The sequence below is a fragment of the Phocoena phocoena genome, chromosome 7 (assembly GCF_963924675.1).
Source record: "Phocoena phocoena chromosome 7, mPhoPho1.1, whole genome shotgun sequence".
Taxonomy (NCBI): domain Eukaryota; kingdom Metazoa; phylum Chordata; class Mammalia; order Artiodactyla; family Phocoenidae; genus Phocoena; species Phocoena phocoena.
Genome location: NC_089225.1, coordinates 268,589 through 294,439, shown reverse-complemented (window position 1 = coordinate 294,439; position 25,851 = coordinate 268,589). Strand labels below are relative to the sequence as shown.

Genomic DNA, 25,851 nt, shown 5'->3' with positions numbered 1-25,851 from the left:
TGGGTGACGGGAAGTTCCTTTTAAAACCCGGCTCAGGTTACCAACATTTGCTTCATGGTTTTCCCCACGTGCTCTCGCCCCACCCAGCTGTCTGGTCTGACCTTCAGCCCTAGGACTCTGCTACCTATTCCCCGATTTGACCCACCCTTTTTTCAGCTATTCTCCTGTCTCAAAACACCAAGCCTGCACCACTCACTGCCTCCTTTCCATTCCTCTGTAAGAGTCGAGGCCCAGCTCAGATGCCACCTCCTGCAGGAAGCCTTCTCAGATTGCCCCAGCAGAGTGAATGAATCCTTTCCTTCCCACCCCTCTCTCTGCTCCAGCACCTTGTATACTGTTTGTAGGCTGCAGTCAGTGTCCATGCTCCCTCCCTGATCCCAGAGGTCCCAGCATGGTGATTTTGTTTTATTGAAGTATAGTTGATTTACAGTATTGTGTTAGTTTCATGTGTACAGCAAAGTGATTCGGTTACATATATGTCTTTTTCAGATTATTTTCCATTATAGGTTATTACAAGATGTTGAATATAGTTCCCTGTGTATGCAGTAGGACCTTGTTGTTCATCTATTTTATGTATATCAGTGTGTATCTGTTAATCCCGAATTCCTAATTTATCCCTCCCCCACCTTTCCTCTTTGCTAACCATAAGTTTGTTTTCTGTGTCTATGAGTCTGTTTCTGTTTTGTAGGTAAGTTCATTTGTATCATTTTTTTAGATTACACATATAAGCATATCATATGGTATTTGTCTTTCCCTGTCTGACTTACTTCACTTAGCATGATCATTTCTAGGTCCATCATGTTCCTGCAAATGGCCTTATTTCGTTCTTTTTTATGACTGAGTAGTATTCTGTTGTATATATGTGACACATCTTCTTTATCCATTCATCCGTCGATAGACATTTAGGTTGCTTCCATGTCTTGGGTCTTATACATAGTCCAGCGTTTGTGATTTTGTGGGGGTGTCTTTTTCCGAACATCTTGTCATCACCACGGCCTCATGGACACTCATGCCCTTCGCTGAGATCTGTGCGTGGGAGGGGGGCTTCAAAGGCAGGGGAATGTCAGGGTTGACCAGACACCCCTGGTTCAGCACATGTCAGTCAGGTTGGCAGCCACCTGCCCCACTTCCTGGGAGCGGGGTCCTGGCCGAGTCTTCCTCCGACCTCCAGCTCCCCACCCAGCATCATCAGAGGCCCATACTCTGAGGCTGGCAGAGGGAATGATGCGTGACCACAGGAACAAAATCAGTGAATGGCTGGCTGCTTTGGTCCAGCTCCTGTTGACAGGTGTCCTTTTTGCTGGTTTTCAGAGCCTCACCACGTGGACAGGATGCAGCCCAGATGCACCAGAATGTGCAGGTTGGTCTCTGATTTGGGGAGAGGCAATTCTCCAGTGATTACCAAGAGAATTCACTGCACCTCTCTTTACAGTTGCAAACCCCCTTAGTATATTTTGAAAAGGACTTGATTTCTGGAACTTTTAAAATTAATGTGTGAAAAAGGTGGTAAGCAACCTTGCCAAGGTACAGTTTCATACACACACAAAAAAAAAGGAGACAAGCAAGAAACAACAAAACCAACAAACAAAAGCCTTGAAGAGGGGATTCCCTGGTAGCGCAGTGGTTAGGAATCCGCCTGCCAATGCAGGGCACACGGGTTCGAGCCCTGGTTCAGGAAGATTCCACATGCTGCAGAGCAACTAAGCTCGTGTGCCACAGCTATTGAGCCTGTGGTCTAGAGCCCGCGAGCCACAACTACTGAGCCAGCGTGCCACAACTACTGAATCCCACGCACTTAGAGCCCGTGCTCCACAACAAGAGAAGCCACTGCAACGAGAAGCCCGCACACCGCAATGAAGAGTAGCCCCTCCTTGCCACAACTAGAGAAAGCCTGCGCGCAGCAACAAAGACCCAACGCAGCTAGAAATAAATAAATAAGTTTATTTTTTAAAAAAGCCTTGGAGAGGAGATTGAACTCCACCCAGCGGGGCGCGATGGAGCTCTGTTCCTATCTGCTCGTAGGCCAAGGGCAGCAGCCTTGCTATGCAAGGGTGCCTGTGAAAGCAGACACATGCCCGCCCTGCCTCCCAGGTGCTGAGGAGCCCCAGTTTGGGGAAGAGCAGCAAGGCCAGCTTCGGGGAATTCATTTGCTTTCTGGCACATCAGTGGGCCCAAGGCCACCTGCCTGGTGTGTCTGTGAAAGTGCATGCTTGGCCCTGAGCGGCTTGGCAACAGCAGAGGGTCCTGGCCTCCCCACACTGAGCCCGCCGACCCCACCCATGGCCCTGGGATCCTGGTGGGTGGTACATCTCAGCCCAAAGGCAGGACCGGTGCATGGTGCGAGCACACGCGGTCCCCAGGGTGGGCAGGGTGGGTGTGTTGGGGTGTGTGCAGGGCGTGCTATGCTAAGCTAAGGGAGGCTGGTGACCGTGTAATCTGGGCGGCTGTCGGGAAGGCACGCTCCAGTGCCCTGTGACGGTGCCCTGTGACGTGGGGGATGGGACCTAGTGCTCCGGTGCCCTCCCAGCCTGGAGGGGAGCTCCTCCCTCTTCCTTGCCCACTGGCCACTGATGTAGCACCCATTGAGGGGTGCAGGGCTCCTCCAGGAAGTAACACGCCGGCCCTGCTCCCTGTAGACCTGACCTTCTCGGAAGAAATGGGACAGTAATGACAGCAGTTCCTGCTGCGTCCCAAAGACCTCCTCCACCCCAGCACGATAGGCACGACACACCTTCCTGGCTCCTAACGAGTTACCGCAAACTCCGTGGCTTAAAACAACAGAAATTTATCCTCTCACTGTTCTGGAGATCAGAGTCCAAACAGCATCACTGGATCGAAATCAAGATGTCAGCAGGGCTGTGCTCCCAAAGCAGGCTCTGGGGGAGAGTCGCTTCCTGGCCTCTTCCACCCTCTGGGGGCGGCTGGCGCTCCTTGGCTTATGGCCGCATCCCTCCGGCCTCTGCCCCACAGTTACAGCCTGCTCCTGGGGCTGCCTCTCCAGAGGGGAGACAGACCCCATGTGAGCTCATCGCCACATGACCAGCCAAGATGGACGTGCCCAGGGTCCAGGGAAGGAGCCATCCTCTGTGTCCGGGGCAGGGTGGGGATGAAGAGGAGAAGTAGAGGAGTGGAGAAACAGGCAGGCGTCCAGGGCCAGCGCTGTGAGAAGTGAGTGAGGCAGGGCGCAGGACCAGAGAGGGGGCCGCCAGGGGCACGCGGAATGCAGCGGGGCACGGGTGCTGGACCTCACAGGTGTGTGGTCTCCTGCTGCCACGAGGGCCGTGGGTCACCTCTAGGCCAAGCGAGGAGAGGGTGATGCCCAGGGCCCTGGACCAGGCGAGGAGAGGGTGATGCCCAGCACCCGGGTCTCAGTGTTCTGGTCCTGCTGTTCCCACCGACCTCGCTGTGGCTGTCCCAACTGTCGCTTTGGGTGTCAGTCATGCTGTCTGTGAAATGGGATGTGAAGGGCTTATTCCTGCCTGTCTGGCCCTACTGCCCCGCACAAGAAAAGGTCTTTGAACAAAGCCTCCAGAAGGAGTGCCTCTGGGTGGCCAAGGGTGCTTCCTCCCAGCCTCTGACCCGGCGCGGGAGATGCTGCCCTGACAGCTCGTGCTGAGTCTGGGTGAGTCAGCACGGCATTGTTCTCCCTCCTCTCCAAACAGGCGCAGTGGGTGGGGGCCAGGGGCACGAATCCCTGCACATCTGTCCCCTCCTCTCCCCGAATTAAGGAGCACGTTGGTTCCTGCCCCCGCGCCTTGGCTCAGGCTGTGCTGGGGGTCAGACGCCCCCCCACTCCTCCCACCAGTGAAGGCTCACTCTGCCCCCCCAGCCCACTCCCAAGCCTGGCGGAAGCCAACACCCTCTAGGAACGCACCCCATCGGGCCAGCGCCCAGGGATGGTGCCCGTCCTCAAGGGTCTAGGCGTGCGCGCTCACGCCCAGCCAGCTCAGGCTGAGATACACACGGACGTGCAGGGTTCCCAGCGCCCTGGCCTGTCCCTTTCATCTGCCTGCAAAACTTTTGTGCCAGCACATGGGAAGGGGCCTGGGGCTGAATGCTGGGGGACGCAGACTGGGGCCACTCCGCCACCCTCTGACTTCCCTCCATTTGCTCATCTGTTAAATCTAAGAAAAGAGACGGTGGGCACAGCCCGAGCACCTACTAGGCGCCCAGGAACGCAGCATGCACTTTCCACACTGAGCTCTTTCCCTCTCCCATCCGCCCCATCCTGCCAGCCAGGGGGCGGATAGCACGACTGAGGCCCACAAGCAGGGACAGAGCCGTAATTGACGCCCAGAGTCCAGGCTCTGCCCGCCTGTGTGAGCAGCTCCCCTCCACCTGCGCCCCTGCCCCCAGGGTCCAGCTGAGGCCGTGTCTGCAGAGGGACACCAGGCAGGGCTTGTCAGGGGCAGAAACAGCTGTGGCGGGAGCTTGCCTGTCCGTGCGTACGCTCTTGGGGACGTCAGAGGGCTGAGTCTGCCTTCCCAGAGTCAGAAAGGCGCTCGGCCCCTTACAGCTCTGCAACCTCGGGCGAGGCTCCTAACTGGCCCGAGCCTCGGGTTTCCTCCTCTTTGCAATGGGGGCAATACGACCTGCCTTGCGGAGTTGCTGGACATGCCGCACGCCATTGGCGTCCAGCGAATGTTGACCACGTGTTCAGGAATAGCGTCCCCAGCAGCGCCCACTTAGGCTGGAACGGCAACCGGCCAGCTAGCTCTGCACTTGCTTGGTCCCTTTTCCTCCTTTCTTCGCCCGGCTGGTGGCCTAGCCCTGAAATCTTGTCCAGGGGTCGGCAGGGCCCTCCCAAGAGGGAGGGAGGGAGGGAAACAGGAAAGAACCTGCTAAGGAGAGGCCCTTTGCTGGGCTTGCCTCCAGGGAGGAGGACACACACACACACACACACGTGCACGCATACACACACACACACACACAAACGGAAGGGCCAGCACAGCTGCCCGTGCCGCCCAGCAGCTATGGACAGGATGCCTGCAGGCCAGAGGGTGCACAGGCCCAAGGAGCTACGGATCTGGTCTGCCTTGCGGGAAGCCGGGCCCCTGGATCACTCCGGGCAGGGGAAGGCTGATTAGTCAAGGCTCGCCTTGACAGGCCCTGGCAGTTGCCTAAGACAGAAAAAGTCAGCTGAAACTGGTTGAAACAAACAAACAAATGCATTGGCTCAGAGAACTGAAAAGGCCGAGGGTACCAGCTTCTGGCAAAGCCAGATCCCTCTCCAGGGGCTCAATTCAAAAAACTGGTTCCACGGCGTTCAGCTCTGATGTTTGTGTATCATCTCTGTTCCTGACCTCTCCCTTCAGGGCCCCCAGTGGCTCCACCCACACAGCAACCTCTGTGGACAGAGCATACTTCTTTCCCAAAGATTTCAGCCAAAGGGGCTGTCTGGGGCACATGCCCATCTCTGATGGTGCCTGGGGATATGGAACGTCTGATCGTCAGGGCACAGGCTACATGTCGCCCACCCACAGCAGAAGAAGGGAAGTGGGTCCAACACAGATCGCCCACCCAGCAGCAGATTGGGCTCTGCTGCTCCCCCCAAGATATAACCTTCAAACACACGTTCTTATGCTCTAGCCTTTCCCTGCACTTGCTGCTTCCTTTATTTGCAATGTGCTCATGAGCTCCTATTCATCTTTCAGAGCCCAGCTCAAGGTCACCTCTGAGGCAGAGTTAGGGAATTTGTTCCTCTGCTGGAATCTTTAAACTGATTTGTGTTTGTGCCTCTTCCACTTGGGCTCTGAGCTCCCTACAGGTCGCTGGGAACAGAGCAAGGGCTTGGGGCAATTTTCTTGGGAAGATTAACAAATATGGGAAGAAACAGTTGATAGAGCCAGGCTCCGATGAGCTCAGAGCTGGACCGAAGGGTAGAAGGCCATGCATAAAGGTCCAAACCGAGCCGCCTGCAGAAAGGCTGACTTCACCGGTCCGGTTGACTGAGGCCTGCAGGCGTGTGAGTGGGCACACGTGTGTGCCTGCAGCCCTGGAGAACGTGACCATCTTTTAAAATGAGCTCACACATCTGGTCCCTCCTCCCATCCTCAAGGTCCCTTCCTTGAGTCTCTGCCCAGTTGCCAGAATTCAAGGCCTGGATGGGCCACGGCTAAGACTAGGGTTGGAAAAAAAAAAAAAAAAAGACTAGGGTTGGGATCCCGCAGCCCACAGCGTGGAAATGGAAGAAGAAAGGGAGGCTGTGGCTGAGGGGTGGCCTGAAGCAGCAGCTCCGATTTCACGGCATCTGCCTTGCCTGGTAGGTCCGATGGCACTGTTCTTGGTTCCCCAGCACTGATAGCACCGCCTGTGTGGGGACTGTCTGTCAGGCGGGATGGGGCAAGTGTCCAAGAAAGAGCAGCTCTGGTCCCTGAAGGACCAGCCTTGAAGGGTGGCTGTGTTGCTGTGATTTCAGGGCTGCTGGGAAGGCCCCTGGTCCCTCGGATGCATTCCTAATGCTTCAAATTCTGCCATTTGAGATTCATTCCTTCGGCTTTGTTTGGTCTGTTAAAATGACAGTCCCCTGGAACATTTGTGACCCTGGAGCCTATCAGTCCTTCACAACACAGTGTGAGGGAGAGGCTCCCTCTCCCTCCTGAAAGCTGACTTGATTGTGCGTGGTGATGGGATGGGAGTGGGGGTGAGGATAGAGGGAGCTGGAGCGGGGCGGGGGATGGGGGGGTAAGTTCTTTTCTTCCCCGGTGCCGCCGCCACCTCCCTGATCCTGCACCCGCCAGAGCACCCGCTTCTCTGCCAGGGGACGGGCCCAGGTACAGGCTCGGGTCCAGACCCGCCTGGATTTGTTGTAGTTCCGATACTTGCTCTCTGAGTGACCTTCGGCAAGGGACCTAGCCTTTCTGAGAGTGTTCTCATCTGTAAAATGGGCATAAGGTGCCTACTTTGTGGATTTTTAAATTTAGATTAGTAAACGAAATACATGCATGTGACCCCGTGGCAGCTGGCACCCAGTCTTACGGAAATGCCAGGTCAGGGCACAGCCGAGCGGTGCCATGCAGAGGGGACATCTAAGGAGGCTTCCCAGAGGAGGTGTCTCAACAGTCGTCTGTAGCTGTGTTAATGGGCCTGTTGTCTTGGGTCCCGCAGGCCCAGGTCAGCAGACACTGCGCGCCCCGAGCTGGCTTGTTGCTGAAAAGGGAAGGAAGGGGCTTAGTGCTGTGAACCCCCTACCATGTGCCCAGCGCTGGTCTTTGTCTACCACCTGGAGAGGCACCAGAGAGGAACAGCATCCTGGCTGCGGCCACCCAGCTAAGTGGGAAGGATCGGGGTTGGCCCTGTCCCACTGCTTCCGGACGCTGACCTGGGTCCCCCTGGACAGGCTCCAGAACCCAGCTGTGCTCTGCGTTGCCAGGACTCACCTTTGCTTCTGTCCCCCCGGGAGGCTCTGCTGGCCCAGACCCCACTCCCAGGCCTGGCACCGGAAGGGCAGGGGCTGTTCTGTGCACCCTTTCATCAGCTCTGTTGTTACCTAACCCACCTCACGGCCATCCCCTGTCAAATCTGCTTAGGGGCAGGCAGTGGCCTCTCCGAGCTTCCTGCTGTGTCACACCAAGGGGACAAGGAGTCCTCGACTGTTCCCTGTTGGGGCAGGGAGAGCCTGGGCTGAGGGCGGCACCGTCCCGGCAGTGAGGCAGCTTGGGTTGAGTCCCGGCCTGCGTCTCTGGCCACACGGCTTGTGGGGTGACCTCCATCTCTGGACTCAGAGCCCTCGTGGGTGAGGTGCATTGTTGGTGCCAGAGTTTTCACGTCTCCTCCCGGCGGCCATTAGGCTGGCCATCATCACGGGCTGCTGTTCTGAAGTCAGCATCCCTGTGGGGAGGGGCGTGGCCTGGAAGAACCTCGAGCTCCTCTCCGTTTCCTTGGAGAATAATGTGATGGGAAGGGGATAACAGAGGTCACTCTCCTCCAAAGGGTGGTAGCAGAGGTGTAGAGATAAAAGTCCCAGCTTCTCAGCATGGGGACTCGGCCCCCACCTGCCACCTCCGGGCCCAGCTGCTGAGGCTGCACTGATTCCGGCCCCGCCAGGCAGCCCCACAGCGGGGTGCACGTTGCCACGACAAGACCCCCTCCAGCCTCCTGTTTGGCCGGTGGGATGGGAGTCACCTTGGACAGACCAGGGCCACCGTGTACCCTCCATGTGTTCCTTTAAATCCCCACATAATCACTGGCTTGTCTTGTGGGGCCTTAGCTGTGGTCCTTGCACCCCACAGGGTGACGTGTTGCTAGGGAGGCCTGGCCAGGCCACTTAGGGCCACCAGCTTCAGTAACGCCAGGCTGCCCTGCCCTCGAACCTGGCCAGCATCTTGTGGGCCCTGAAACCTACCCTGCCTTGAGTGCCCAGTGGTGGACCAAGGCTCTCGGGACAGGAGACGCATCGCTTACTCACTCTTCTCCCCTGTGGCCTCTGTGGCCCAAAGCGGAGCCACTGCTTTCGTCCCTGGCACTCAGTGCAGTTTCCTCACAGGTGGCCTGGCCTCTAATGGCGGCCTGTGAGTGAGGATAGGATAGCTGGAGGCTGTGACTGATGGCAGAGGCTCCCTTCTGCCAGGCTCAGTGCCTGGTTCACAGATGTGTCACCATCACTGGCTCTGAAGATACCTCTGAACACCTGCGAGGTAACAGTTGCCTGCCAGATGCTTGATGCAGCAGTGCCTGGGACACGCCCTGCTCCCTGGTTGCCTGGGAAACACACCTGCCCACCTAAGATGGGAACCATACCCCCCAGGGGGAGCAGAGACCTCATGTCAGGGGAAGGGGTTTCAGGGAGAGCACCACTGACCACCGGGGTCCCTTGACCGAGGCTTGCAGGGAAGAGAAGGAATTGCCCTGACGCGGTATAGGGTACAGGTAGGCCAAGAATTGGCATGGCTGAAAACACCACAGCGTGGAAGTGCCCCGGCGGGTTCATTGGATCAGCACATCCGTTGCAATTACATCTGCAAAAGCTCGAAAATAAAGTAGCAGAATGCATACACCCAGGCCTGTAGAGCGGCCTCTGAGCACGGAGCTTGTGTAACCCAGATGTTAAGACATCTGGATGTCACCTGTTTGGGTCCTGGTTCGCACTGTGTCATAAGCACAGTTTTCATGCCCTGTTGCACATAATCAGTAATTAGCTCTGGCGTGCTCCAGCCCGTGGACAAGTCATGCCCTCTCTGAAGTAACCGGTTCTCACAGCACTTTTTCACACATCCAACGTCAAGGTTTTGAGGGCTTCCCAGGCACATCTGGATTTTGCCCTCAAAGAGTGGTACTAATGCAGTAATAACAACTCTCACTTATTGACTGGCGGCTGTGTCTCAGGCGCCATTTGGGGGGATTTCATCCTCATGGCAACCCTAGGAAATGGGCACTGTTGTTATCCCCATTTTACAGATGAGGAAACTGAGGCTTGGTGAGGTTAAGTTACTTGCTCAGAGTAACTGAGCTGATGAAGGCTAAGGTTCTTTTTTAAAATTTTTATTGAAATATAGTTCATTTACAATGTTCTGTCAGTTTCAGGTATACAGCAAAGGGACTCAGTTATATATATACATATATATTCTTTTTTTTTAGATTCTTTTTCATTATAGGTTATTACAAGATATTGAGTATAGTTCCCTGTGCTATACACTGGGTCCTTGTTGTTTATTTATTTTATGTATAGTAGAGTGTATCTGTTAATCCCAAACTCCTAATTTATCCCTCCCCTTACTTTTCCGCTTTGGTAACCCTAACTTCGTTTTCTATGTCTGTGAGTCTATTTCTATTTTGTAAATAAGTTTATTTGTATCACTTTTTTAGATTTCAATTTTAAGTGACATCATATGGTATTTGTCTGATTTACTTCACTTAGTGTGATCATCTCTAGGTCCATTCATGTTGCTGCAAATGGAATTATTTCATTATTTTTTATGACTGAGTAATATTCCGTTTTATATATGTACCACATCTGCTTTATCCATTCATCTGTCAATGGACATTTAGGTGGCTTCCATGTCCTGGCTGTTGTAAATAGTGCTGCTATGAATATTGGGGTGCATGTACCTTTTCAAATTAGTGTTTTCTCTGGATATATGCCCAGGAGTGGGATCGCTGGGTCCTATGGTAGCTCTGTTTTTAGTTTTTTAAGGAACCTCCATACTGTTCTCCATAGTGACTGAGATTAATGCAGGTTGGTCTGATTTGAACACATATTCTTTGCACTGTGTCAAGTCACAGAGAGGCCCCTATTTTCTGAAAAATCGAAAATGAAATCTTTAGATTTGGTTCCAGTGACTTAGTTGTGCTTTCACAGCAGCTTGCCCCAGTCTGATTTTTACTTTAATATGGGCAAGTTTTGGAGTAGATGACCTCAAAATACCCCTGTAACTAACATGCTAACAGCTGCTTGGAGGCCCCCGGGGAGCAGGCCTGTCCTTTTGTTGAGCTAAGCAGGGCTGACCATAGAAATGGGCCGCGGCCACACCAGCCCTAGCCCAGGGGACCACGCCAGCTGCGTGCCCGATGGTCAGTGGGCGTCAGAGAAGCGATACTCTGGGAACATGAGAAGGAGTTCCATGTAAGGAAAGCTGGAATGATATTCCAAAATTTTCATGACTGCTCAGCGTTTCCAAACGCTCCTTGAATCCTGATCTTCTCTTTTACAGCCGATCCCATGGCTGAGTGCTTCACTGCAGGGATTGTCCCACGGAAGCCCCAAATTCTCCATCTTTCAGGGCATCTCCTGATTTCTCTTTTCCTCAGTTCTGTTAGGAAGATGAGCTCTTTGTATCTTCCCCCTGGTGTTAGTATTCTCATGGCCTGTTTTTCATACCAGTTGGTAGGATGCGGGCATTCGTCCATTTCGGAGACTTACTTGTTAATGCATCTGGTCCTGAGCAGGCACTGGGGAAGCAGTGGTGACAACTCGCAGAGGTGTGTGGACTGCCGAGCTTGTGGTCCAGCAAATCCAGCTCTGTGTGTGCAGAATTCCATCACCAACATGAGACGGGTGGGTGGGCTGCTGCACCAGCCCCGGGAGCTTTCCACCTGCATTTCCTGGCTAGTGTATGAGATTTGAGACTCTGTATGAGGGTGACCGGGGGATGTTGCCGAATAAATAAAGGTGCAACCGCCCGTTTGGTTCTGCTCCTTAACGGGGTTCCCTGGGCATCCTCCTGGGTGGGCCACACCTTCTTAAAACGTTCCCCTTTGTCTCTGCAGGCCTCCCGCCCTGAGTGGCAGCCCGGTCATCTCGGATATCTCATTGATCCGACTTTCCCCACACCCTGCCGGCCCTGGGGAGTCCCCCTTCAACGCCCCACACCCGTACGTGAGCTCCCACATGGAGCAGTACCTCTGCGCTGTGCACGGCAGCCCCACGCACCCCGCCATCTCTGCGGCCAGGGGCCTCAGCCCTGCGGACGGTGAGTAGGGAGGGCCTGGGGCAGCGGGGTCGGGGGAGGGATGCTAACTCTAATGCTGGTCATTCCTCAGCTGCTGTCCGTGGGATGGTCAGTGGCTGGCCTTCCTCCCTGCCCCCCATCAACAGTAGGTCTTTCGATAAATGAGTGGTCCAAGACAAGGGAACCAGGGGTGCATTGGTTTTTGCGCTCATTAAAGAACTATTCGTAGGACTTCCCAGGTGGCACAGTGGTTAAGAATCCGCCTGCTGGTGCAGGGGACACGGGTTCAAGCCCTGGTCCGGGAAGATACCACATGCCACAGAGTACCTAAGCCCGTGCGCCATAACCACTGAGCCTGCGCTCTAGAGCCCGTGAGCCACAACTACTGAGCCCACGTGCCACAACTACTGAGCCTGTGCTCTAGAGCCCACGAGCGACAACTACTGAGCCCATGTGCCACAACTACTGAGGCTGCGCTCTAGAGCCCACGAGCCACAGCCACTGAGCCTGTGCTCTAGAGCCCATGAGTGACAACTACTGAGCCCACGTGCCACAACTACTGAAGCCCACGTGCCTAGAGCCCATGCTCCACAGCAAGAGAAGCCACCACAATGAGAAGCCCGTGCACCACAACCAAGAGTAGCCCCCACTCACTGCAACTAGAGAAAGCCTGCCCGCAGCAGCGAAGACCCAACGCAGCCAAAAATGAATAATAAATAAATAAATTTATGAAAAAAAGAACTATTCGTAAACAGCCTTGGCATGCAAATTACATAATAAGAATGGTGACATCTGTTTATTCATGGAGGTCCTATCTTAGGTGAGAATTACTTGGTTGCAAGATGCCAAAGTCTGCAGAAGCTGGTGTTAGGCAGAGCAGGTGTTGTATCGGGGTGTCTCGGGCCCCCCAGAGCAGAAAGAAGGCAGAGCTGGGCAGGTGTCTGTCTACATCTCTGGCAGATCAACGCATGGCCTCTAAATGGGACCCCAGCCCCAAGGCTCCAGGGTGACCACCAGTGACTTTGTGTCCCTCCTGAGAGGATCCTGAGTGGCCCAGCTCAGTCAGATGGCAACCCTGTTCAATTCATTTGAGACAGAAAAGGGCAGAGTCACAAAGAAAAACCAGACAAGGTGAATGGCTGCAGCCGTGAGACATGAAGATGGCCAGCCAGGGTGGGGCCATTCAGAAATGGCCCTTCACCCTGCTCCTGGCCCTGAACTCTGCGTGGGCCCCCGAGTGACCGCGACCAATCCGGGATGCACCAAAGGGTGTGACACATCTACACAGAGCCCGTGTCTCCCGGGAAGTGGACCGGAGCTCCCCAGCCTCTCCCGGCAGTGCAGGCCAGGGTCCAAGACACTGCTCCTGCCTTGAAGTTCACATGTGGTGCAGCGGGCGGCATGGTGCCCTCAGGAAGATACATGCACGTCCTAAGCCCTGAACCCGAGAGCATGGCCTCATGTGGAAAAGGGCTCTCTGCCGATGTGATTAAGTTGGCGATTCTGAGTTGAAGAGATCATCCTGGATTATCCATGTGGGCCTTAAATCCAATGACAAGTGTCCTTATAAGGGACACATAGATAAGAAGACAACGCAAAGATGGGAGTGATGTGGCCACAAGCCAAGGAAGCTGGTAACTCCCAGAAGCTGGAATAGGCAAGCAACAGGTTTTCCCCTAAAGCCTTCAGAGTGGATGGCCCTGCTGACACCTTGATTTTGGACTTCTGGCCTCAAGACCTGAGGGAGAATAAAAATCCATTTTCACAGCAGTTAGCAGCAAGCCTGTACTAACTTGTTACAGCAGCCCGAGGAAACTAATACACACGGAGACGGGGCGGTCCCCTCGAGGCCTGGGTCAGGGAGGGCCCTGAGAGACATCTGTAGGAGGGTCGAGGAGCAGAGGCAGGGTCCGCCAGACCAGACTGTGTGTGTGTGTGTGAGAACAATGGGCCCTCAAGGAAGGCTTCAGCGAAGAGGCACAAGCAAGAAGGGGGAGGGGAGGGCATTTCAGGCACAGGCAAGCCAGGCAGAGGCCGCGGGGCTGCAGGCTAGGGCTGTCCCTAGAGGATAGAGCGGGAGAGGGAGAGGAGGAAGGGGAGGGTGATGGCTTCCACGGACCAGCTGCTTCCTTCTGCCCGGACTGTGTGCATCTCCTTTGACACCTGCCAAGACTAATAGCAGGGAGGCCAATTCCCGGGCTCTGGATTCAAACTCCCTGCTGTGTGGCCTTGGGCAGCATCTTTATCTCTTTAAGTGCCAGAGTCCTCATCTGCTGAGGGGATCCGCTCATGGTGTGATGCTAGTGAAACCAGAGAGTGGATGCTATCCCCTCAGCCCTGTGACTGCACCGACCCAGCGGGACGCCCAGCACAGCGTTGGCTGATGATACCTTTTATTTTTTTTGTGGTACGCGGGCCTCTCACTGCTGTGGCCTCTCCCGTTGCGGAGCACAGGCTCCGGACGCGCAGGCTCAGCGGCCATGGCTCACGGGCCCAGCCGCTCCGCGGCATGTGGGATCTTCCCGGACCGGGGCACGAACCCGTGTCCCCTGCATCGTCAGGCGGACTCTCAACCACTGCGCCACCAGGGAAGCCCTGTCATTTTTAATAGTAATTTGACTGGTGGGTATTATTACCCCCATTTTACAGATGGAAAACTGAGCTAGCTCAGAGAGGTGGCACTTTCTTAATTTTGCACACCTGGTAAAAGCCAGGACCCCTGAGGGGTATGTTTGGTTTCCAAGCCCCCCTTTAACTAACACCACACCCCTGAGTGCCAGGCCCCCTCAAGATACTCTGAAGTTCATCCTCCCGGCCTCTTTGCTAAGCCCCGGCAGGGCTGAGTGCGGGACTGGAGGTGGACTGCCCGCCCAGGTTCTGATAGGCGAGGAGCTTTATCTGGCCAGGGCGGGCGAGTACTCGCCTGCCATCCCACTTCGAGTGCTGGATGAGTCTGACCTGGCGCCCAGCTGTCTGGCCACCCTGGCACCTCCGACTTCATCTTCTTTTTCCTTTGGAGACTGTGCCAGACCACGGACCCTGGAGCTCTGGGCATCTGTGGGGCTGGGAGAAGGAAGCAGTTGTTTACGGCTTTGAGCAAGTGGAGGAATGTGCAGGCTGGGATCTGGCTGCCCCCTCAGCAGAAACAGCCCCGCCCCAGCCTGACCAGGGACGGCAAGGGAGGGGGACCCAGGGACCCAAGGGGGCAGGGGAGGGCTGCAGGGCCCGGAGGGGCCTCCTCGGGCCAGGTGCATGTTTCTCTTCTTTCTGGCCGGGTTCTGACAGTTTCTTCCTCTCCCTCCCTCCTGCCCGCAGTTGCCCACGAACACCTGAAGGAGAGGGGGCTGCTTGGCCTCCCCCCTTCAGGCACCAACCCCTCAGACTATTACCACCAGATGCCCCTCATGGCAGGCCACCCCACGCCATATGGGGACCTGCTGATGCAGAGCGGGGGTGCGGCCAGTGCACCCCATCTCCATGACTACCTCAATCCAGTGGATGGTGAGTGCTGGGCCAGGGTGGGTGTGGCGAGCAGGACAGGGGATGACGGCTCCCTGGAGGCCGAGGAGGGTGCTTGTTGCTCCTTTGGTGGGTGGGGGGGAGCCCAGTGGAGAAATCTGGGGTTTACCCCAATCCCTGCCATGACTGCTGTCCTTGGGGGACTGCGTCTGAACAACATGCACAAAAACCTAGTGAGTCATCACAGGCCAGGAAGTGTTGTAGGAACTGCAGTCACTCCAGGGAACAAAAGGGACTCATCTCTGCCTTCATGGAACTTACTTACAGCTTAGTGAGGAGAGACGAACAATTCAGGAATGGGGTTAGGAGCACTGGGTGGATGAGGGTGCCATCTTGAAAGAGGAAATCAAGAAATCCTCACTGAGAAGATGATATTCAAGCAAAGAATTGAGAGGGATGAGCCATGCAGAAATAAGCCAAAGAGTGATACAGGCAGGAGAGACAGCAAGTGCAAAGGGCCTGAGGCCGCAGTGGGCCTGCTGGGATCAAGAAAAGCCCGGGAGGCCAGTGTACCTGGTACCCAGTGAGTGAAGGGGCAGTAGGGTAGGGCCAGAGTTCAGGGGCTGGCTGTGCTGGTCGGTCAAGGCTTGGTGAAACTTTGGCTTTCACGCAGAGTGAGGTGGGGCCCGTGGAGGGGGTCAGACAGAGGAGGAATGAGACCTGACTTATTCTTTTTTTTTTTTTTTAACATCTTTATTAGGGTATAATTGCTTTACAATGGTGTGTTGTTTTCTGCTTTATAACAAAGTGAATCAGTTATACATATACATATGTTCCCATATCTCTTCCCTCTTGCGTCTCCCTCCCACCCTCCCTATCCCATCCCTCCAGGCGGTCACAAAGCACCGAGCCGATATCCATTGTCCAAACGTCAGATTCCCCAAGCGATGTCTGCCTTCCAAGGCCTTGGGCTGGGTGGCACCAGGCCAGCTGGGCAGACACAGAGAAGCCACGGCCGAGGGGTCTGGTCAGGCAGGTGTCCCCAGAGGGCGGGAGAGGCCGAGTCAGCACATGTGAGCGCCCGCTGTGTGCACATGTGAGAGCATCCAAGTGAGGTCTGCCTGTGTGCCATGCCTTTATGCACACTCCCCGGGTGACTCCCCTCAGCCCCCTTCCGAGGCCAGAATTACCGTCCCTGCCGAAAGATGGGCTCCCTGGGGTTCCCAGCATCCAGGGAGTTGCCCAGGCCGCAAGTCAGGGTTCCAGGCCCCGCTCCGCCTGTCACCAGCATCACGGGCTCTCCCTCATGCACACCGCCCCAGGCAGCACAGCACATCCAAGGGGCCCCGTGAGCCATGGCCTTGGGGAGAGCCCAGTGGGCAGAGCAGCTGGGCTGGATCCAGCATGCTGCAGGGATGGTGGTGCTGTGGGCAGGTCTAGGCCACGCCAGCTTGAGCTGCGTCCTCTCTGGGACAGCTGGTGCTGCTGGGACCCGCTGGGGCCTGGACGGTGATGCCCTGCATGCTGTGTGAGCGTGGCTCAGCGCCAGGTTTACAGTCAGTGCTGCATGCGTGCTGGTTTCCATCTCTTTCCACCGGTATCCTTGCCCTCTTTCAAATCTACCACCTTCTGCAGGGTTTTGTCTGCCGATTGTCGACACCACCGTCCACCCCATGTTTGGGCCCCATGCCACACCTCCTCCTGGACACCTTTTCCTCACCACCAGCCCACCCCCCCAGGCCAGCCCACCCGAGACCTGCCAAGTCTGCCTTCGCAGCACCCCCGCCAGCCGTCCAGTCCTGTGCCAGCCAGCTCCCAGCTCAGCCTCCCTCCGCCCCTCCCATCACCCTCGGGGTGAAACCCAGACTCTACCACATGGCCAGCGGCCTTCCCTCCAGCCTGTCTCTCCCCATCTGCGCCCCTGCACCTGTCCACCATCCCCGCAGGCTGGCCTCGTTCCGTCCTGCACCGGGTCCCAGGACTCAGGTCAGCCAGCACTTCTCCCGGGCCACCGCCCACATCAGCTCCCCTTGGGCTCTGCATCTCCCTCCGCCCACCTGCAGGACCCGAGGGGCTCCAGCTGTAACTGGCTGGCCCTCTGTCTTCACAAACCCAGAGCCCCACAGGTCCAGGAGCACCTGCCAAGGAGCAGGGCTCTGTGTTTGTGGGGGGAGGGAGGGAGGTAGCGGCAGTCACAAAAGAACCTGGGGTAGAAACATGCAAACGAATCCGAAGAAACTGTGCGAGGCCAGCAGCTGTCGGCCTGCAGGGAGCCTGGACAGGGACAGGCAGCTTTGCTCTGGGGCGCTCGGCGTTTGGCAGCATCTGGGCTGAGCATCTGAGACACGGGGGTCGGGCGGTCGTGAGGAGGTGGGCTCACCAATGGGCATGGGAGCCGCCCTGATGAATTCAGCACAGCCCCCGACATCCTGTCTCCGCCTTGGTCTTGAGGGTGTGATGGGCTTCAGGCGCAGAGCGGAGCTTCACCACCTCCAGCCTTGGTTTGGACGGACACATGGGTTTCTCGGGCTGAGGTGGGGGTTGGTGGTGACCCGGGGATTTTCACAAACCCCTGTGAACATCAGAACGGGTGGTTTCTTTTCCTTTGTTCCCCATCACTTACCTCCAAGGAAATCAGAGTGAAGTCCAGCATGAATTCCTGTATTTGCCGTTACTTAGTTTTTTTCCAAACCAGTTTCAGCCAGAACTTTTGCGTCCGCTATTTAAAGTTTTAGGCATTTCTGTGCAGCTCCGATGCCTACGTGGCCCCGAGAGACTCGGGCCCAGGCCTGCGCCCGGCTGAGCCCAGACCTACCTCTGGGTGTGTGTAGGGGGGGGGGGGTCCCTGGCCCCTCCCCTCCTGTGAACCGTGGGAACTGGGAAGCCCACCAGCTCTGGTGTTTTCGGCTGGTCCCAGCTGCACGGGTCTGGGGAGAGATGCTCCCGGGAAGCCTCTGCCCACCCCATGGAGGTGTGAGTGGGTCTTCCAGTCGAGTTTCTTTGTGCTCAGACTCTCACAGGGAAAGGTGTGCAGGCCTGGGGCCCGGGCAGCGGGGCTCACGGGACCGCCTGGGAAAGGGCCCTGAGGCTCTGAGGACGTGTGTGTTCACGTGAGGAAGCTGCCCATAAACATGATGGGGACGCGTAAGCTCTCTGCCCGTGCAGGGGCCCTGAGAGTTTGTGCGGAGTTGGGGAGCCTCCGTGTGTGTGTCTCTTCGCTCCCTCTTTTTCGTGCACACACACACACACCCTACCTACATACCACATACACACCCACACCGTAAACACGCACACTCACTCTCCTCATTCATTCATGAGTGAGGGTATTTACTGAGCACCTACTACGTGCCAGGCATGGTGCCAGGTGCTAGCAACACAGCATTCCAAGCCCCGCTCTCGCGGTGCTCCGGGGGGCTGCTCTGTGGAAGCTCCCTGTCGCGGCAAAGGACACCTGTCCCGAGGCCGCCCCGCCTACTCAGCCTGTTTCCTCAGCACCTGCACTTCACATTCCAAGAGGAGGCAGAGCCATGGGGGAGAGAACATCCCAGGAGCATGAGTGTCAAGCTGGGGTGTGGAGACCAGGGGCACCCGGCTGTGAGGAGGCCTGGGGAGAGGGTGTCAGGAAGGCCACCCAGCTCCACATCCGGCAGAGCAGTGTCCCCAGCCCACCCACTGGCAAACCACCAGCAGTTTTACCTTAGCCAAGTGCCACCTACAAGATAACTTATTTAGTCTTATATTTTTAACAGACTCGCCTTAAAATAGAACTTTATTTTTTTTTCTGAAGTGGGAAACCCCATAATATCTGGGGAAGATGTCCCCGTCTGTGTCTCTGTGATGCCTAAACAATCTCCTTTGGGTCGTGTGTGTGTCCTACACTGGGGAAGATGCCACAGCCTTAGCGGCAGGGCTGGAGTTGGAGGGGTTCTTGCTGAATGGAAAAGCCAAGCCCTCCGTCCCCCGCAGAGCACAGGGCCGGGCTGTGGGTGGGACAAGGGGCATCTCCAGCAGAAGCCGCCCTCCCTCTCCCGGGAGCCTCCTGGCCTCCAGGTGGTCAGTGAAGGCCCATTGCCCCTGTTCTTTAAGGAGGCTGATTTATAGCCAGAAGAGTGAGGAGTGATGTGGCTTTGAAAGGTGATAGATAACCAGTCCGGGAGTCCGAGGTTATTCTGCCTAGTGGTCCTCTAGACAGCAGGGAGGTCACTGCTTGTCACTGGGGCCCTAAAATGGAATTTTCTCGCGTGATGCCGTTGAGTATTGGTGATTTAACGGCGGAGCCGCAGCCGCCACCCCACGCCCCACCACGCTGAGGAGCTTGAAATGTTTCCGAGTGAAATGTTGCGTGCTTACAGCCCGTATTTCCTACGAGCTGTATATTTTAGTGTCGTATTGACACTCATTTCACCCGGATGTCGTCTCCGTTCTGACGCCCGATCCTTATGCTGCCTGCGGGTCCGGGGAGGTCTCAGGAACCAGTTACACTGAGAGGCAGGGGAGCTGACGGAGGGGCTGCCAGAGGCCCCGTTCTGGGAGGGCGTCCGCACCCAGCCTGCCGACAGGAGGGACACGGGGGGCAGGGTGCTGAGGGCAGGCTCAGGCCAAATGGTGTGTCCGGCTCATCTGGCAAGCCAGCCCAGAGTCTCGTGAGACAAGCGTCATGAAGTCACTTTCCAGGTGAGGAGCCTCGAGCCCAGAGCCCTAAGTTTCTTTGTCTCCATCATAGACCTGGGAAATGCGCTCATAGGCCTCAGCCCCACGCCTCTGGGCTCCAAAGCCTTGGTGCTTTCTACTCCCGCGCAAGAGGGGGTGTGAACAGCCAAGTGTGGGCCAGGTCCAGGTCCTCAGGCTGGATTTCCTTAGAGCATCTCCTTAGTGAGTCCAGAAAGTCCGGGCGAGGGGCTGGGCCATGCGGGAATGCTCCCTAAGCAGTGGGGGTCAGGGCTCACAAGCCCTGCCACGAGGCTGCGCCCTGCCGGCCCCGGGGAAGGCGCGTCCCGGCCCCGGGCCCACAGGAGGCCCATCCGGAATGGTGGGCGCTACGCTGCTCGGTAGTCCGTAGTGACCCTGAGGTGAGCGCTCTGGGCCCATCTTCTGGGTGCAGAAACAGCCCAGAGAGGTCCAGCAACTCGCCCAAAGACACCCAGCTAGAGCTGGCAGGCAGGGTCAGAACCTGCGTCTGCCCGGGTCCCGCGCCTGTTTCTGTATCTCCTGCCCTTTCTGACTATCCCAGGGCAAGAGATTCCCCCGCCCCCACGAGCAGTCTGGGGTAACCTGGGGTAACCCTGCTTTGGTGGTGTCTAGTAATCCTGCCCAGAGCCACAGGTACCACTGTCACCTCCCACCAAGATGCTGAGCTCCAGGAGACGGGGCTGAGCATCCTTGCTTGCAGCTTCCCCAGCATCAAGGCCTGTGCCTGGCAAACAGGCTGCTGCAGGGGGGCCTGATGGGTGTGTGAACTAACGCACGAAGGAGCAAAAGAAAGAACTAGCGGACAAAACAGCATCCAGGTCAGGTGGCGTCTGGCGTTTGCCCAGGTGAGGGCAGGCAGGTGGCTGGTCACCCAGCGGCTGTCGGCTCTCAGAAAGGGGGCATCCACAGATGAATGGACGTGACGAGTCTGCCAATCCTGCTCATAAATCACAGGAGAAGCCACGGGAAATGAGTGCCAGGCTTTTCTTTCTGTTTAGTAATTTATCAAGGGAAGAGGCGCATTAATAAACATATTTCCCTTGAGGGGAGGGAATAACAGAGATGAATATCACTGTCAGATCTGGCCTGTTTCATCTTGTTAGGGGCGCACGAGAGGGTGGGAATCCAAATATTAGTAGCAAAATCTCTTTTTGAGTGCATTGCAAAGATGTGTGTGTATTTCTTACTTTGTATATTAGATCTACCCCCCATCTTGTATTTTCCCATTTACCACACAGTTCATAAGTAACAAGAGTCTTTTGGAAGATTCACTTTTATATCTCAGAGTTGCCTTTAAAGTGAGGACGAACAAGGAGTGAACCCAGTAAATAAGAATTAAGAAGCTTGGAGGACACCTGGACAGGCAGATGAGTGTTTAGGGACAGATGTCCTCCACTGTGGCTCAGTCGTCTTCTCTAGATTTGCTGTCCTTTTCTCCATTATTAGCTCTCAGCTCACCCTGCTCACCAAAGAGTCCTCCTGGCCCCTAAGGAAGCCGTGTTCATTCACATTTTCATTCTGGAAGATCTGCTGGGTTCAAGGCACTGTCCATGGTGCTGCCCCTGTGTACTCAGGACACACCTACCACGCTGCCCCCATTTGCAGATGGGCAAAGAGAGGCTCAGCAGGCTGAGTAATGCACCCCAGGGCAGCCAGTAAGTGTCAGGCTGTCTGTGTGCCCCCACTGGGGTGTGTGTGTGTGTGTGTGTGTGTTCCCTCCCTGGGCCCCTACACCCAGGAGAGCCCTCCCCTGATACCTACCCTCCCCATCTGAGCAGAGGCAGTGCGGCGGCGGTTCTGGTGTCCACCTGCCTGCTTTCCAATCATTCTCTACGTCCCCCGGCCGCGTGGCCTTGGCCAAGCTACTTGTCTTCTCCTTTGTAAGATGAGGCTCATAGTAGTTCCTTCTTTATAGGACAGTTGTGAAGATTAAATGGCTTTATACTTGAAAATGCTTAGAACAGTCCCGAGCATCTGCGGGGCCCTCAGTAAATACTGACTTTGGATGGCTGAGCGTCCACTGTCCCTTGACACACCACACCTCTGCCCCATGCCCGGCTTTTGGCGTCTCCTATTGGACTCACCACCGAGCCAGCCAGATCCCAGTGCTGGGATATAACGGTGAGCAGGGTGACCGAGTCCCTAGTCCACAGAGGCGGAAGAAACAGAAGCAACCAGACATACACAAGCATGTATGAACTCCCCTGAGCTGTACCTATCCACAGAGAGGGGACCGTGGTGCCCTGAGAGTGTCCCAGGGGGACCTGCCCAACTCCAGGATGTCAGCAATGGTTTCCTGGGGAAAGTGATGACCCTGCTGAGGGCAGAGCACTGCAGACAGCAGAAGCAGTATGTGCAAAGGCCCTGTGCAGGAGGCTGGAGAGGGAATCAGGGGCACCCACGGAGCCACCGGGTAAGCCACACTGAGGACTTGTGCCTTTTTCCTAACAGCAGTGGGAGCTCTGGAAAGGTTTGGGGTGGGCAAATGCAAAGACATGATCTGATTTGGCCGCAGTGAGGAACGTGTATCAGACAGCAGTTAACTAAGGGCCCCGGGATGCCCCAAGCAAGTGGGGGGCTGGGCTGGTGGAAGTGGGAGATGCAACTGTGAAGGAGGTGGGGGGGGGTGTCAGGCCAACTCCTGGGTCCCCCGCTCTGCTGCTCTATGGGTGGCGGGCGCCTGCTGAGCCCAGCCCTACAGGAGGTCGGGCTGGGCTGAACTGTGGTTGCCCTTCAGACGCAGGAGGCCAGGTAGGCAGCTGGCTGTCAGGAAGTTCACTATCAGAGCCGCTAAAGTGAGGATTTAAAAGCTGTTTGTGGTGAGAGCGTCTTCCTGGCCCTGCCTCTCCCCACCTCTCTGAAGGTACACTCAGGACAGAGAAAAGCCACACAGCAGGGCTTCTTTGGACCTTGGTTCAAATCCTGCCCTTGAGCAAGTCGCTAACGTCCCCAAGCCTCGTTTTCTTATCTGCGCAGCTGGGTTTGCATTTCGGGGGGCAGTGATGGCCGTTCATTGCAACAGTGGGTCTGAATGTCACTAAGGGGTGGCTGTCGCTGGGTTATTCTGTGCACCAGAATCCAGAAGCAGGGACTTATCCAAACACCACACCAAAGGGACACACGCTGTCTCTAGTTGCTCGTGGGCCAGGACACATCTCTGTGGTCCGGGATGCTTGTTCAGAAGGGTGGTCGTGTCTGCAGCACAGACCAAGCGCCGGCTGGGGAGGGGCTGCTCCGTCGGACCCTGTGAGGCAGAATGAGGTGCGACATTGTGTCCCTAGGCGTGTGGGCTGGGGTCCTTCCCACCACAAGACACGGCCTGAGTGTGTCACCTGCTGGCCTGGGTGCCAGCCATGCTCCCAGGCCCCTCTGCGGGGCAGAAGGAGCTGGTGTTCACCAAATGGGAGCACCTTCCCTGAACCCACCATAGCTCTGCTTGCTAAAAGATCTGTAAGCCCCAGGCCTCAGAACCCAACAGAACCAAAGGCCGGCCAAAAACAAAGATGTTCAAGGAAAAGAATACCCTGAGTAACTCAACGTTTTCTCGCAGCTGGGAGCTTTCCTACAAGTGCTCCATCCTTTCCGGTTGAAAACAAAGTCTGTGATTACACACGTGCACTTGTACAGACATACGTACAGGGTACACACCCGGGGCAGCTGGTCTTGGACCCAGCATCCTTCATCCACACAGGAGATGGTTAGGAAAGAAGATCCCAGAATCCCCTTCCAGCTGGAGGATTCTGGTGGCCCATCCTTAAAGGGGCTTCCCAGATTTTCCAGCCAAGGATGGGGTCGGGGGAGGGCTGGGCGTGGTTGACCCCCAGGGCAGGGGGCAGTGGGCAGGGGCTCGGCGGAGGCTGCTTCTGGTGGTGGTGGTGGGTCGGTGGGTCCTGGGAATGCAGGCCCAGAGAGTCACAGGGTATCACTCCTGCCCTCAGTTCTCCTGCGGTGGTGGAGACAGCACACTGACTCACAACCCCGCAGCCAGGACATCCTGCGTCTCCCTGGAGGAGGGGACCTATGGGGTCTGGGCAGGGCTGAGCAGGCAGGAGGGAGAAAGGCGGGCATCGCAAGCCCGGGAACTGCCGAGTGCGGGTGTGGGTGCTGAGGCACTCTTCAGCACAGCCCTGGAGGTCGGCACTTGGGGACCCTTTACAAAGAGGAAACGGGCCCAAGGAGGGTCTGGACAGGGTGGGAACCTTGGCATGTGGATTCTCGTCCAGCGATGTGGTCACACCATTTCTCGGCTGCTGTGTGCCCAGAGGGGAGACCAGAACCCTGGTTGGGAGAGGAGGGGCTGTCTAGAGGAGCGGTCTGGGGCCCCTGGTCCTGAGGAGCAGGGAGCCCGGTCTGGGGGCAGGCCCTCCTCCCTCCCTGCAGCTCCGTGTGTACGTATGGGGAGGAGGAGAGCGCACCCACAGGCAGTTGGATAGGGCACCAGGCGTGTGCGTGCGTGCATGCATGTTTAAGGCAACAGGTCCCCGAGGCCCAGGCGACTCCAGAAGGGAAGGACCTCGGTGTTGGAGAGCCGTCTGCGTGCTGCCAGGCTGCCTTTTGCCATGGCATCCTGCATCCTCCCCACCCCAGACCGGCCAGGAGTCTAGGGCCTCTGCTTGGCGAACGTCCATTCAGGGCATTTTGGGGCGATCCTGGTCGCAACGTGATCCGCGACCCTGGAGCACGTGACTCCTTTCCCTCTCCTTCCTGTGGAAAAGTCACCCGCTGGGATGCTCTACAGCAATAAAAAAGGTGCCGGTTCCTGCCACGCACAGCTGCGTGGAGAAACCTCATCGATAATGTCAGACAAAAGAAGCTGTTTGAGAAAAAGCATTGATAATTCCGTTTATGTAATAGGCAAATACGCAAAACAGGCAACGCTAAGCTGAGGATGAGAGGCCAGTCTGGTGGCTGCCCCAGGGAGGGTCCGGAAGGGGCAGAGGGGCTGCTGGGCTCTGGCCGGGCCGTGCTTCTTGGCCCGCTGCTGGCTTCACTGGTGGGTTCCCTATGTGAGAGGCCACCAAGCAGGTCACCTACGGCTTGTGACTTGGCTGTTGTGCCTCAGGCGTTGCTGGACCCGGTCTCGGCCGCTGCATGCCTAACAGGACAGGCACTAACGCAGATCCTCAGCACACCGGGTGTGGACCAGGCCCATCATACAGATGAGCAAACTGAGGTCGAGAGAGGCCTGTGCCCCAGAGCCGCCAGCTGGACAGGGGCAGATCCGCAGTGCCCATCAGACTGTCCCCACCCCCGGTCCCCTTCCCCCGTCACATCACCCCCACAAGTGCGGTCATGCTGACGTGCCTTGGCTTGGCTGTCCCGCAGTGTCGCGCTTCTCCAGCCCCCGGGTGACGCCCCGCCTGAGCCGCAAGCGGGCGCTGTCCATCTCCCCGCTCTCGGACGCCAGCCTTGACCTGCAGCGCATGATCCGGACCTCGCCCAACTCGCTGGTGGCCTACATCAACAACTCGAGAAGCAGCTCGGCTGCCAGCGGCTCCTACGGGCACCTGTCGGCCGGCGCTCTCAGGTGAGCCTAGCCCGCGAGCCGGGACCAGGAATGGGAGCTGGGCTGGGGCCCAGTGGAGAGGGTCCACACTGGCCTCCCGGGAGAAACACAGGACTTGTTTTTGGGTTTTTTTTTAATTGAAATATAGTTGATTTACAGTGTCATGTTAGTTTCTGCTGTACAGCAAAGTGACTCAGTTATACACGTATATACATTCTTTTTCATATTCTTTTCCACATGGTTTATCACAGGATATGGAATAGAGCTCCCTGTGCTCTACAGTAGGACCTTGTTGTTTATACGATTTGTAAGTCAGTCTACTTGCGAATATTCTAGGAATTCAAAACCAGTAGTGATGACATTGAAACATGCCAACATTTGGGTACATCTTCATGGGCCTCTTTTTCACCCACCAAATGATTTTTTAGTAACCCTTATCGGGCCTGTCGTGAAGAATTCCATCATGAAGTCAAAGGGGACTTTCCTAGTGTTTCAGCAGTGTCACTGACCAGCACTGGACCGCTGGAGCTCTGACACTGGCTTGGCCTGCACGTCTCTGGGCTGGCAGACGTCTCGCTCTGTGGTCACAGCACACGCAGACCTCACCATCACCTCCCGCCCCGTCCCCTCTGTGCAGCCCTTGACTGTTCAGAGGACTCAGACCCCAGCCAGCTTGGCTGAAACCCATGTCCTTACACTGGCCCTCCTGAAAGAGGCCAGGGTTAGAGGAGCTTAGGAATGCCAAGAGAGCTCAGCCCAAGGACCTGGAGATAAGGGATGATAACAATTATATCAGTTATCTTTTGCTGT

At 56.4% G+C, this 25,851-nt stretch overlaps 1 protein-coding gene across 3 annotated transcripts in view; it reads left to right on the top strand.

Annotated features, from left to right (window-relative positions):
* GLI2 (GLI family zinc finger 2) overlaps positions 1-25,851 on the top strand; it is a 178,470-nt gene that overhangs the window by 130,899 nt on the left and 21,720 nt on the right. For all 3 annotated transcript variants that reach the window (XM_065880225.1, XM_065880226.1, XM_065880227.1), the window contains exons 3-5: positions 11,206-11,408; positions 14,703-14,888; positions 24,861-25,062. In XM_065880225.1, coding sequence (XP_065736297.1) covers positions 11,206-11,408; positions 14,703-14,888; positions 24,861-25,062 — 591 coding nt within the window. The remainder of the gene's footprint in view (positions 1-11,205; positions 11,409-14,702; positions 14,889-24,860; positions 25,063-25,851) is intronic.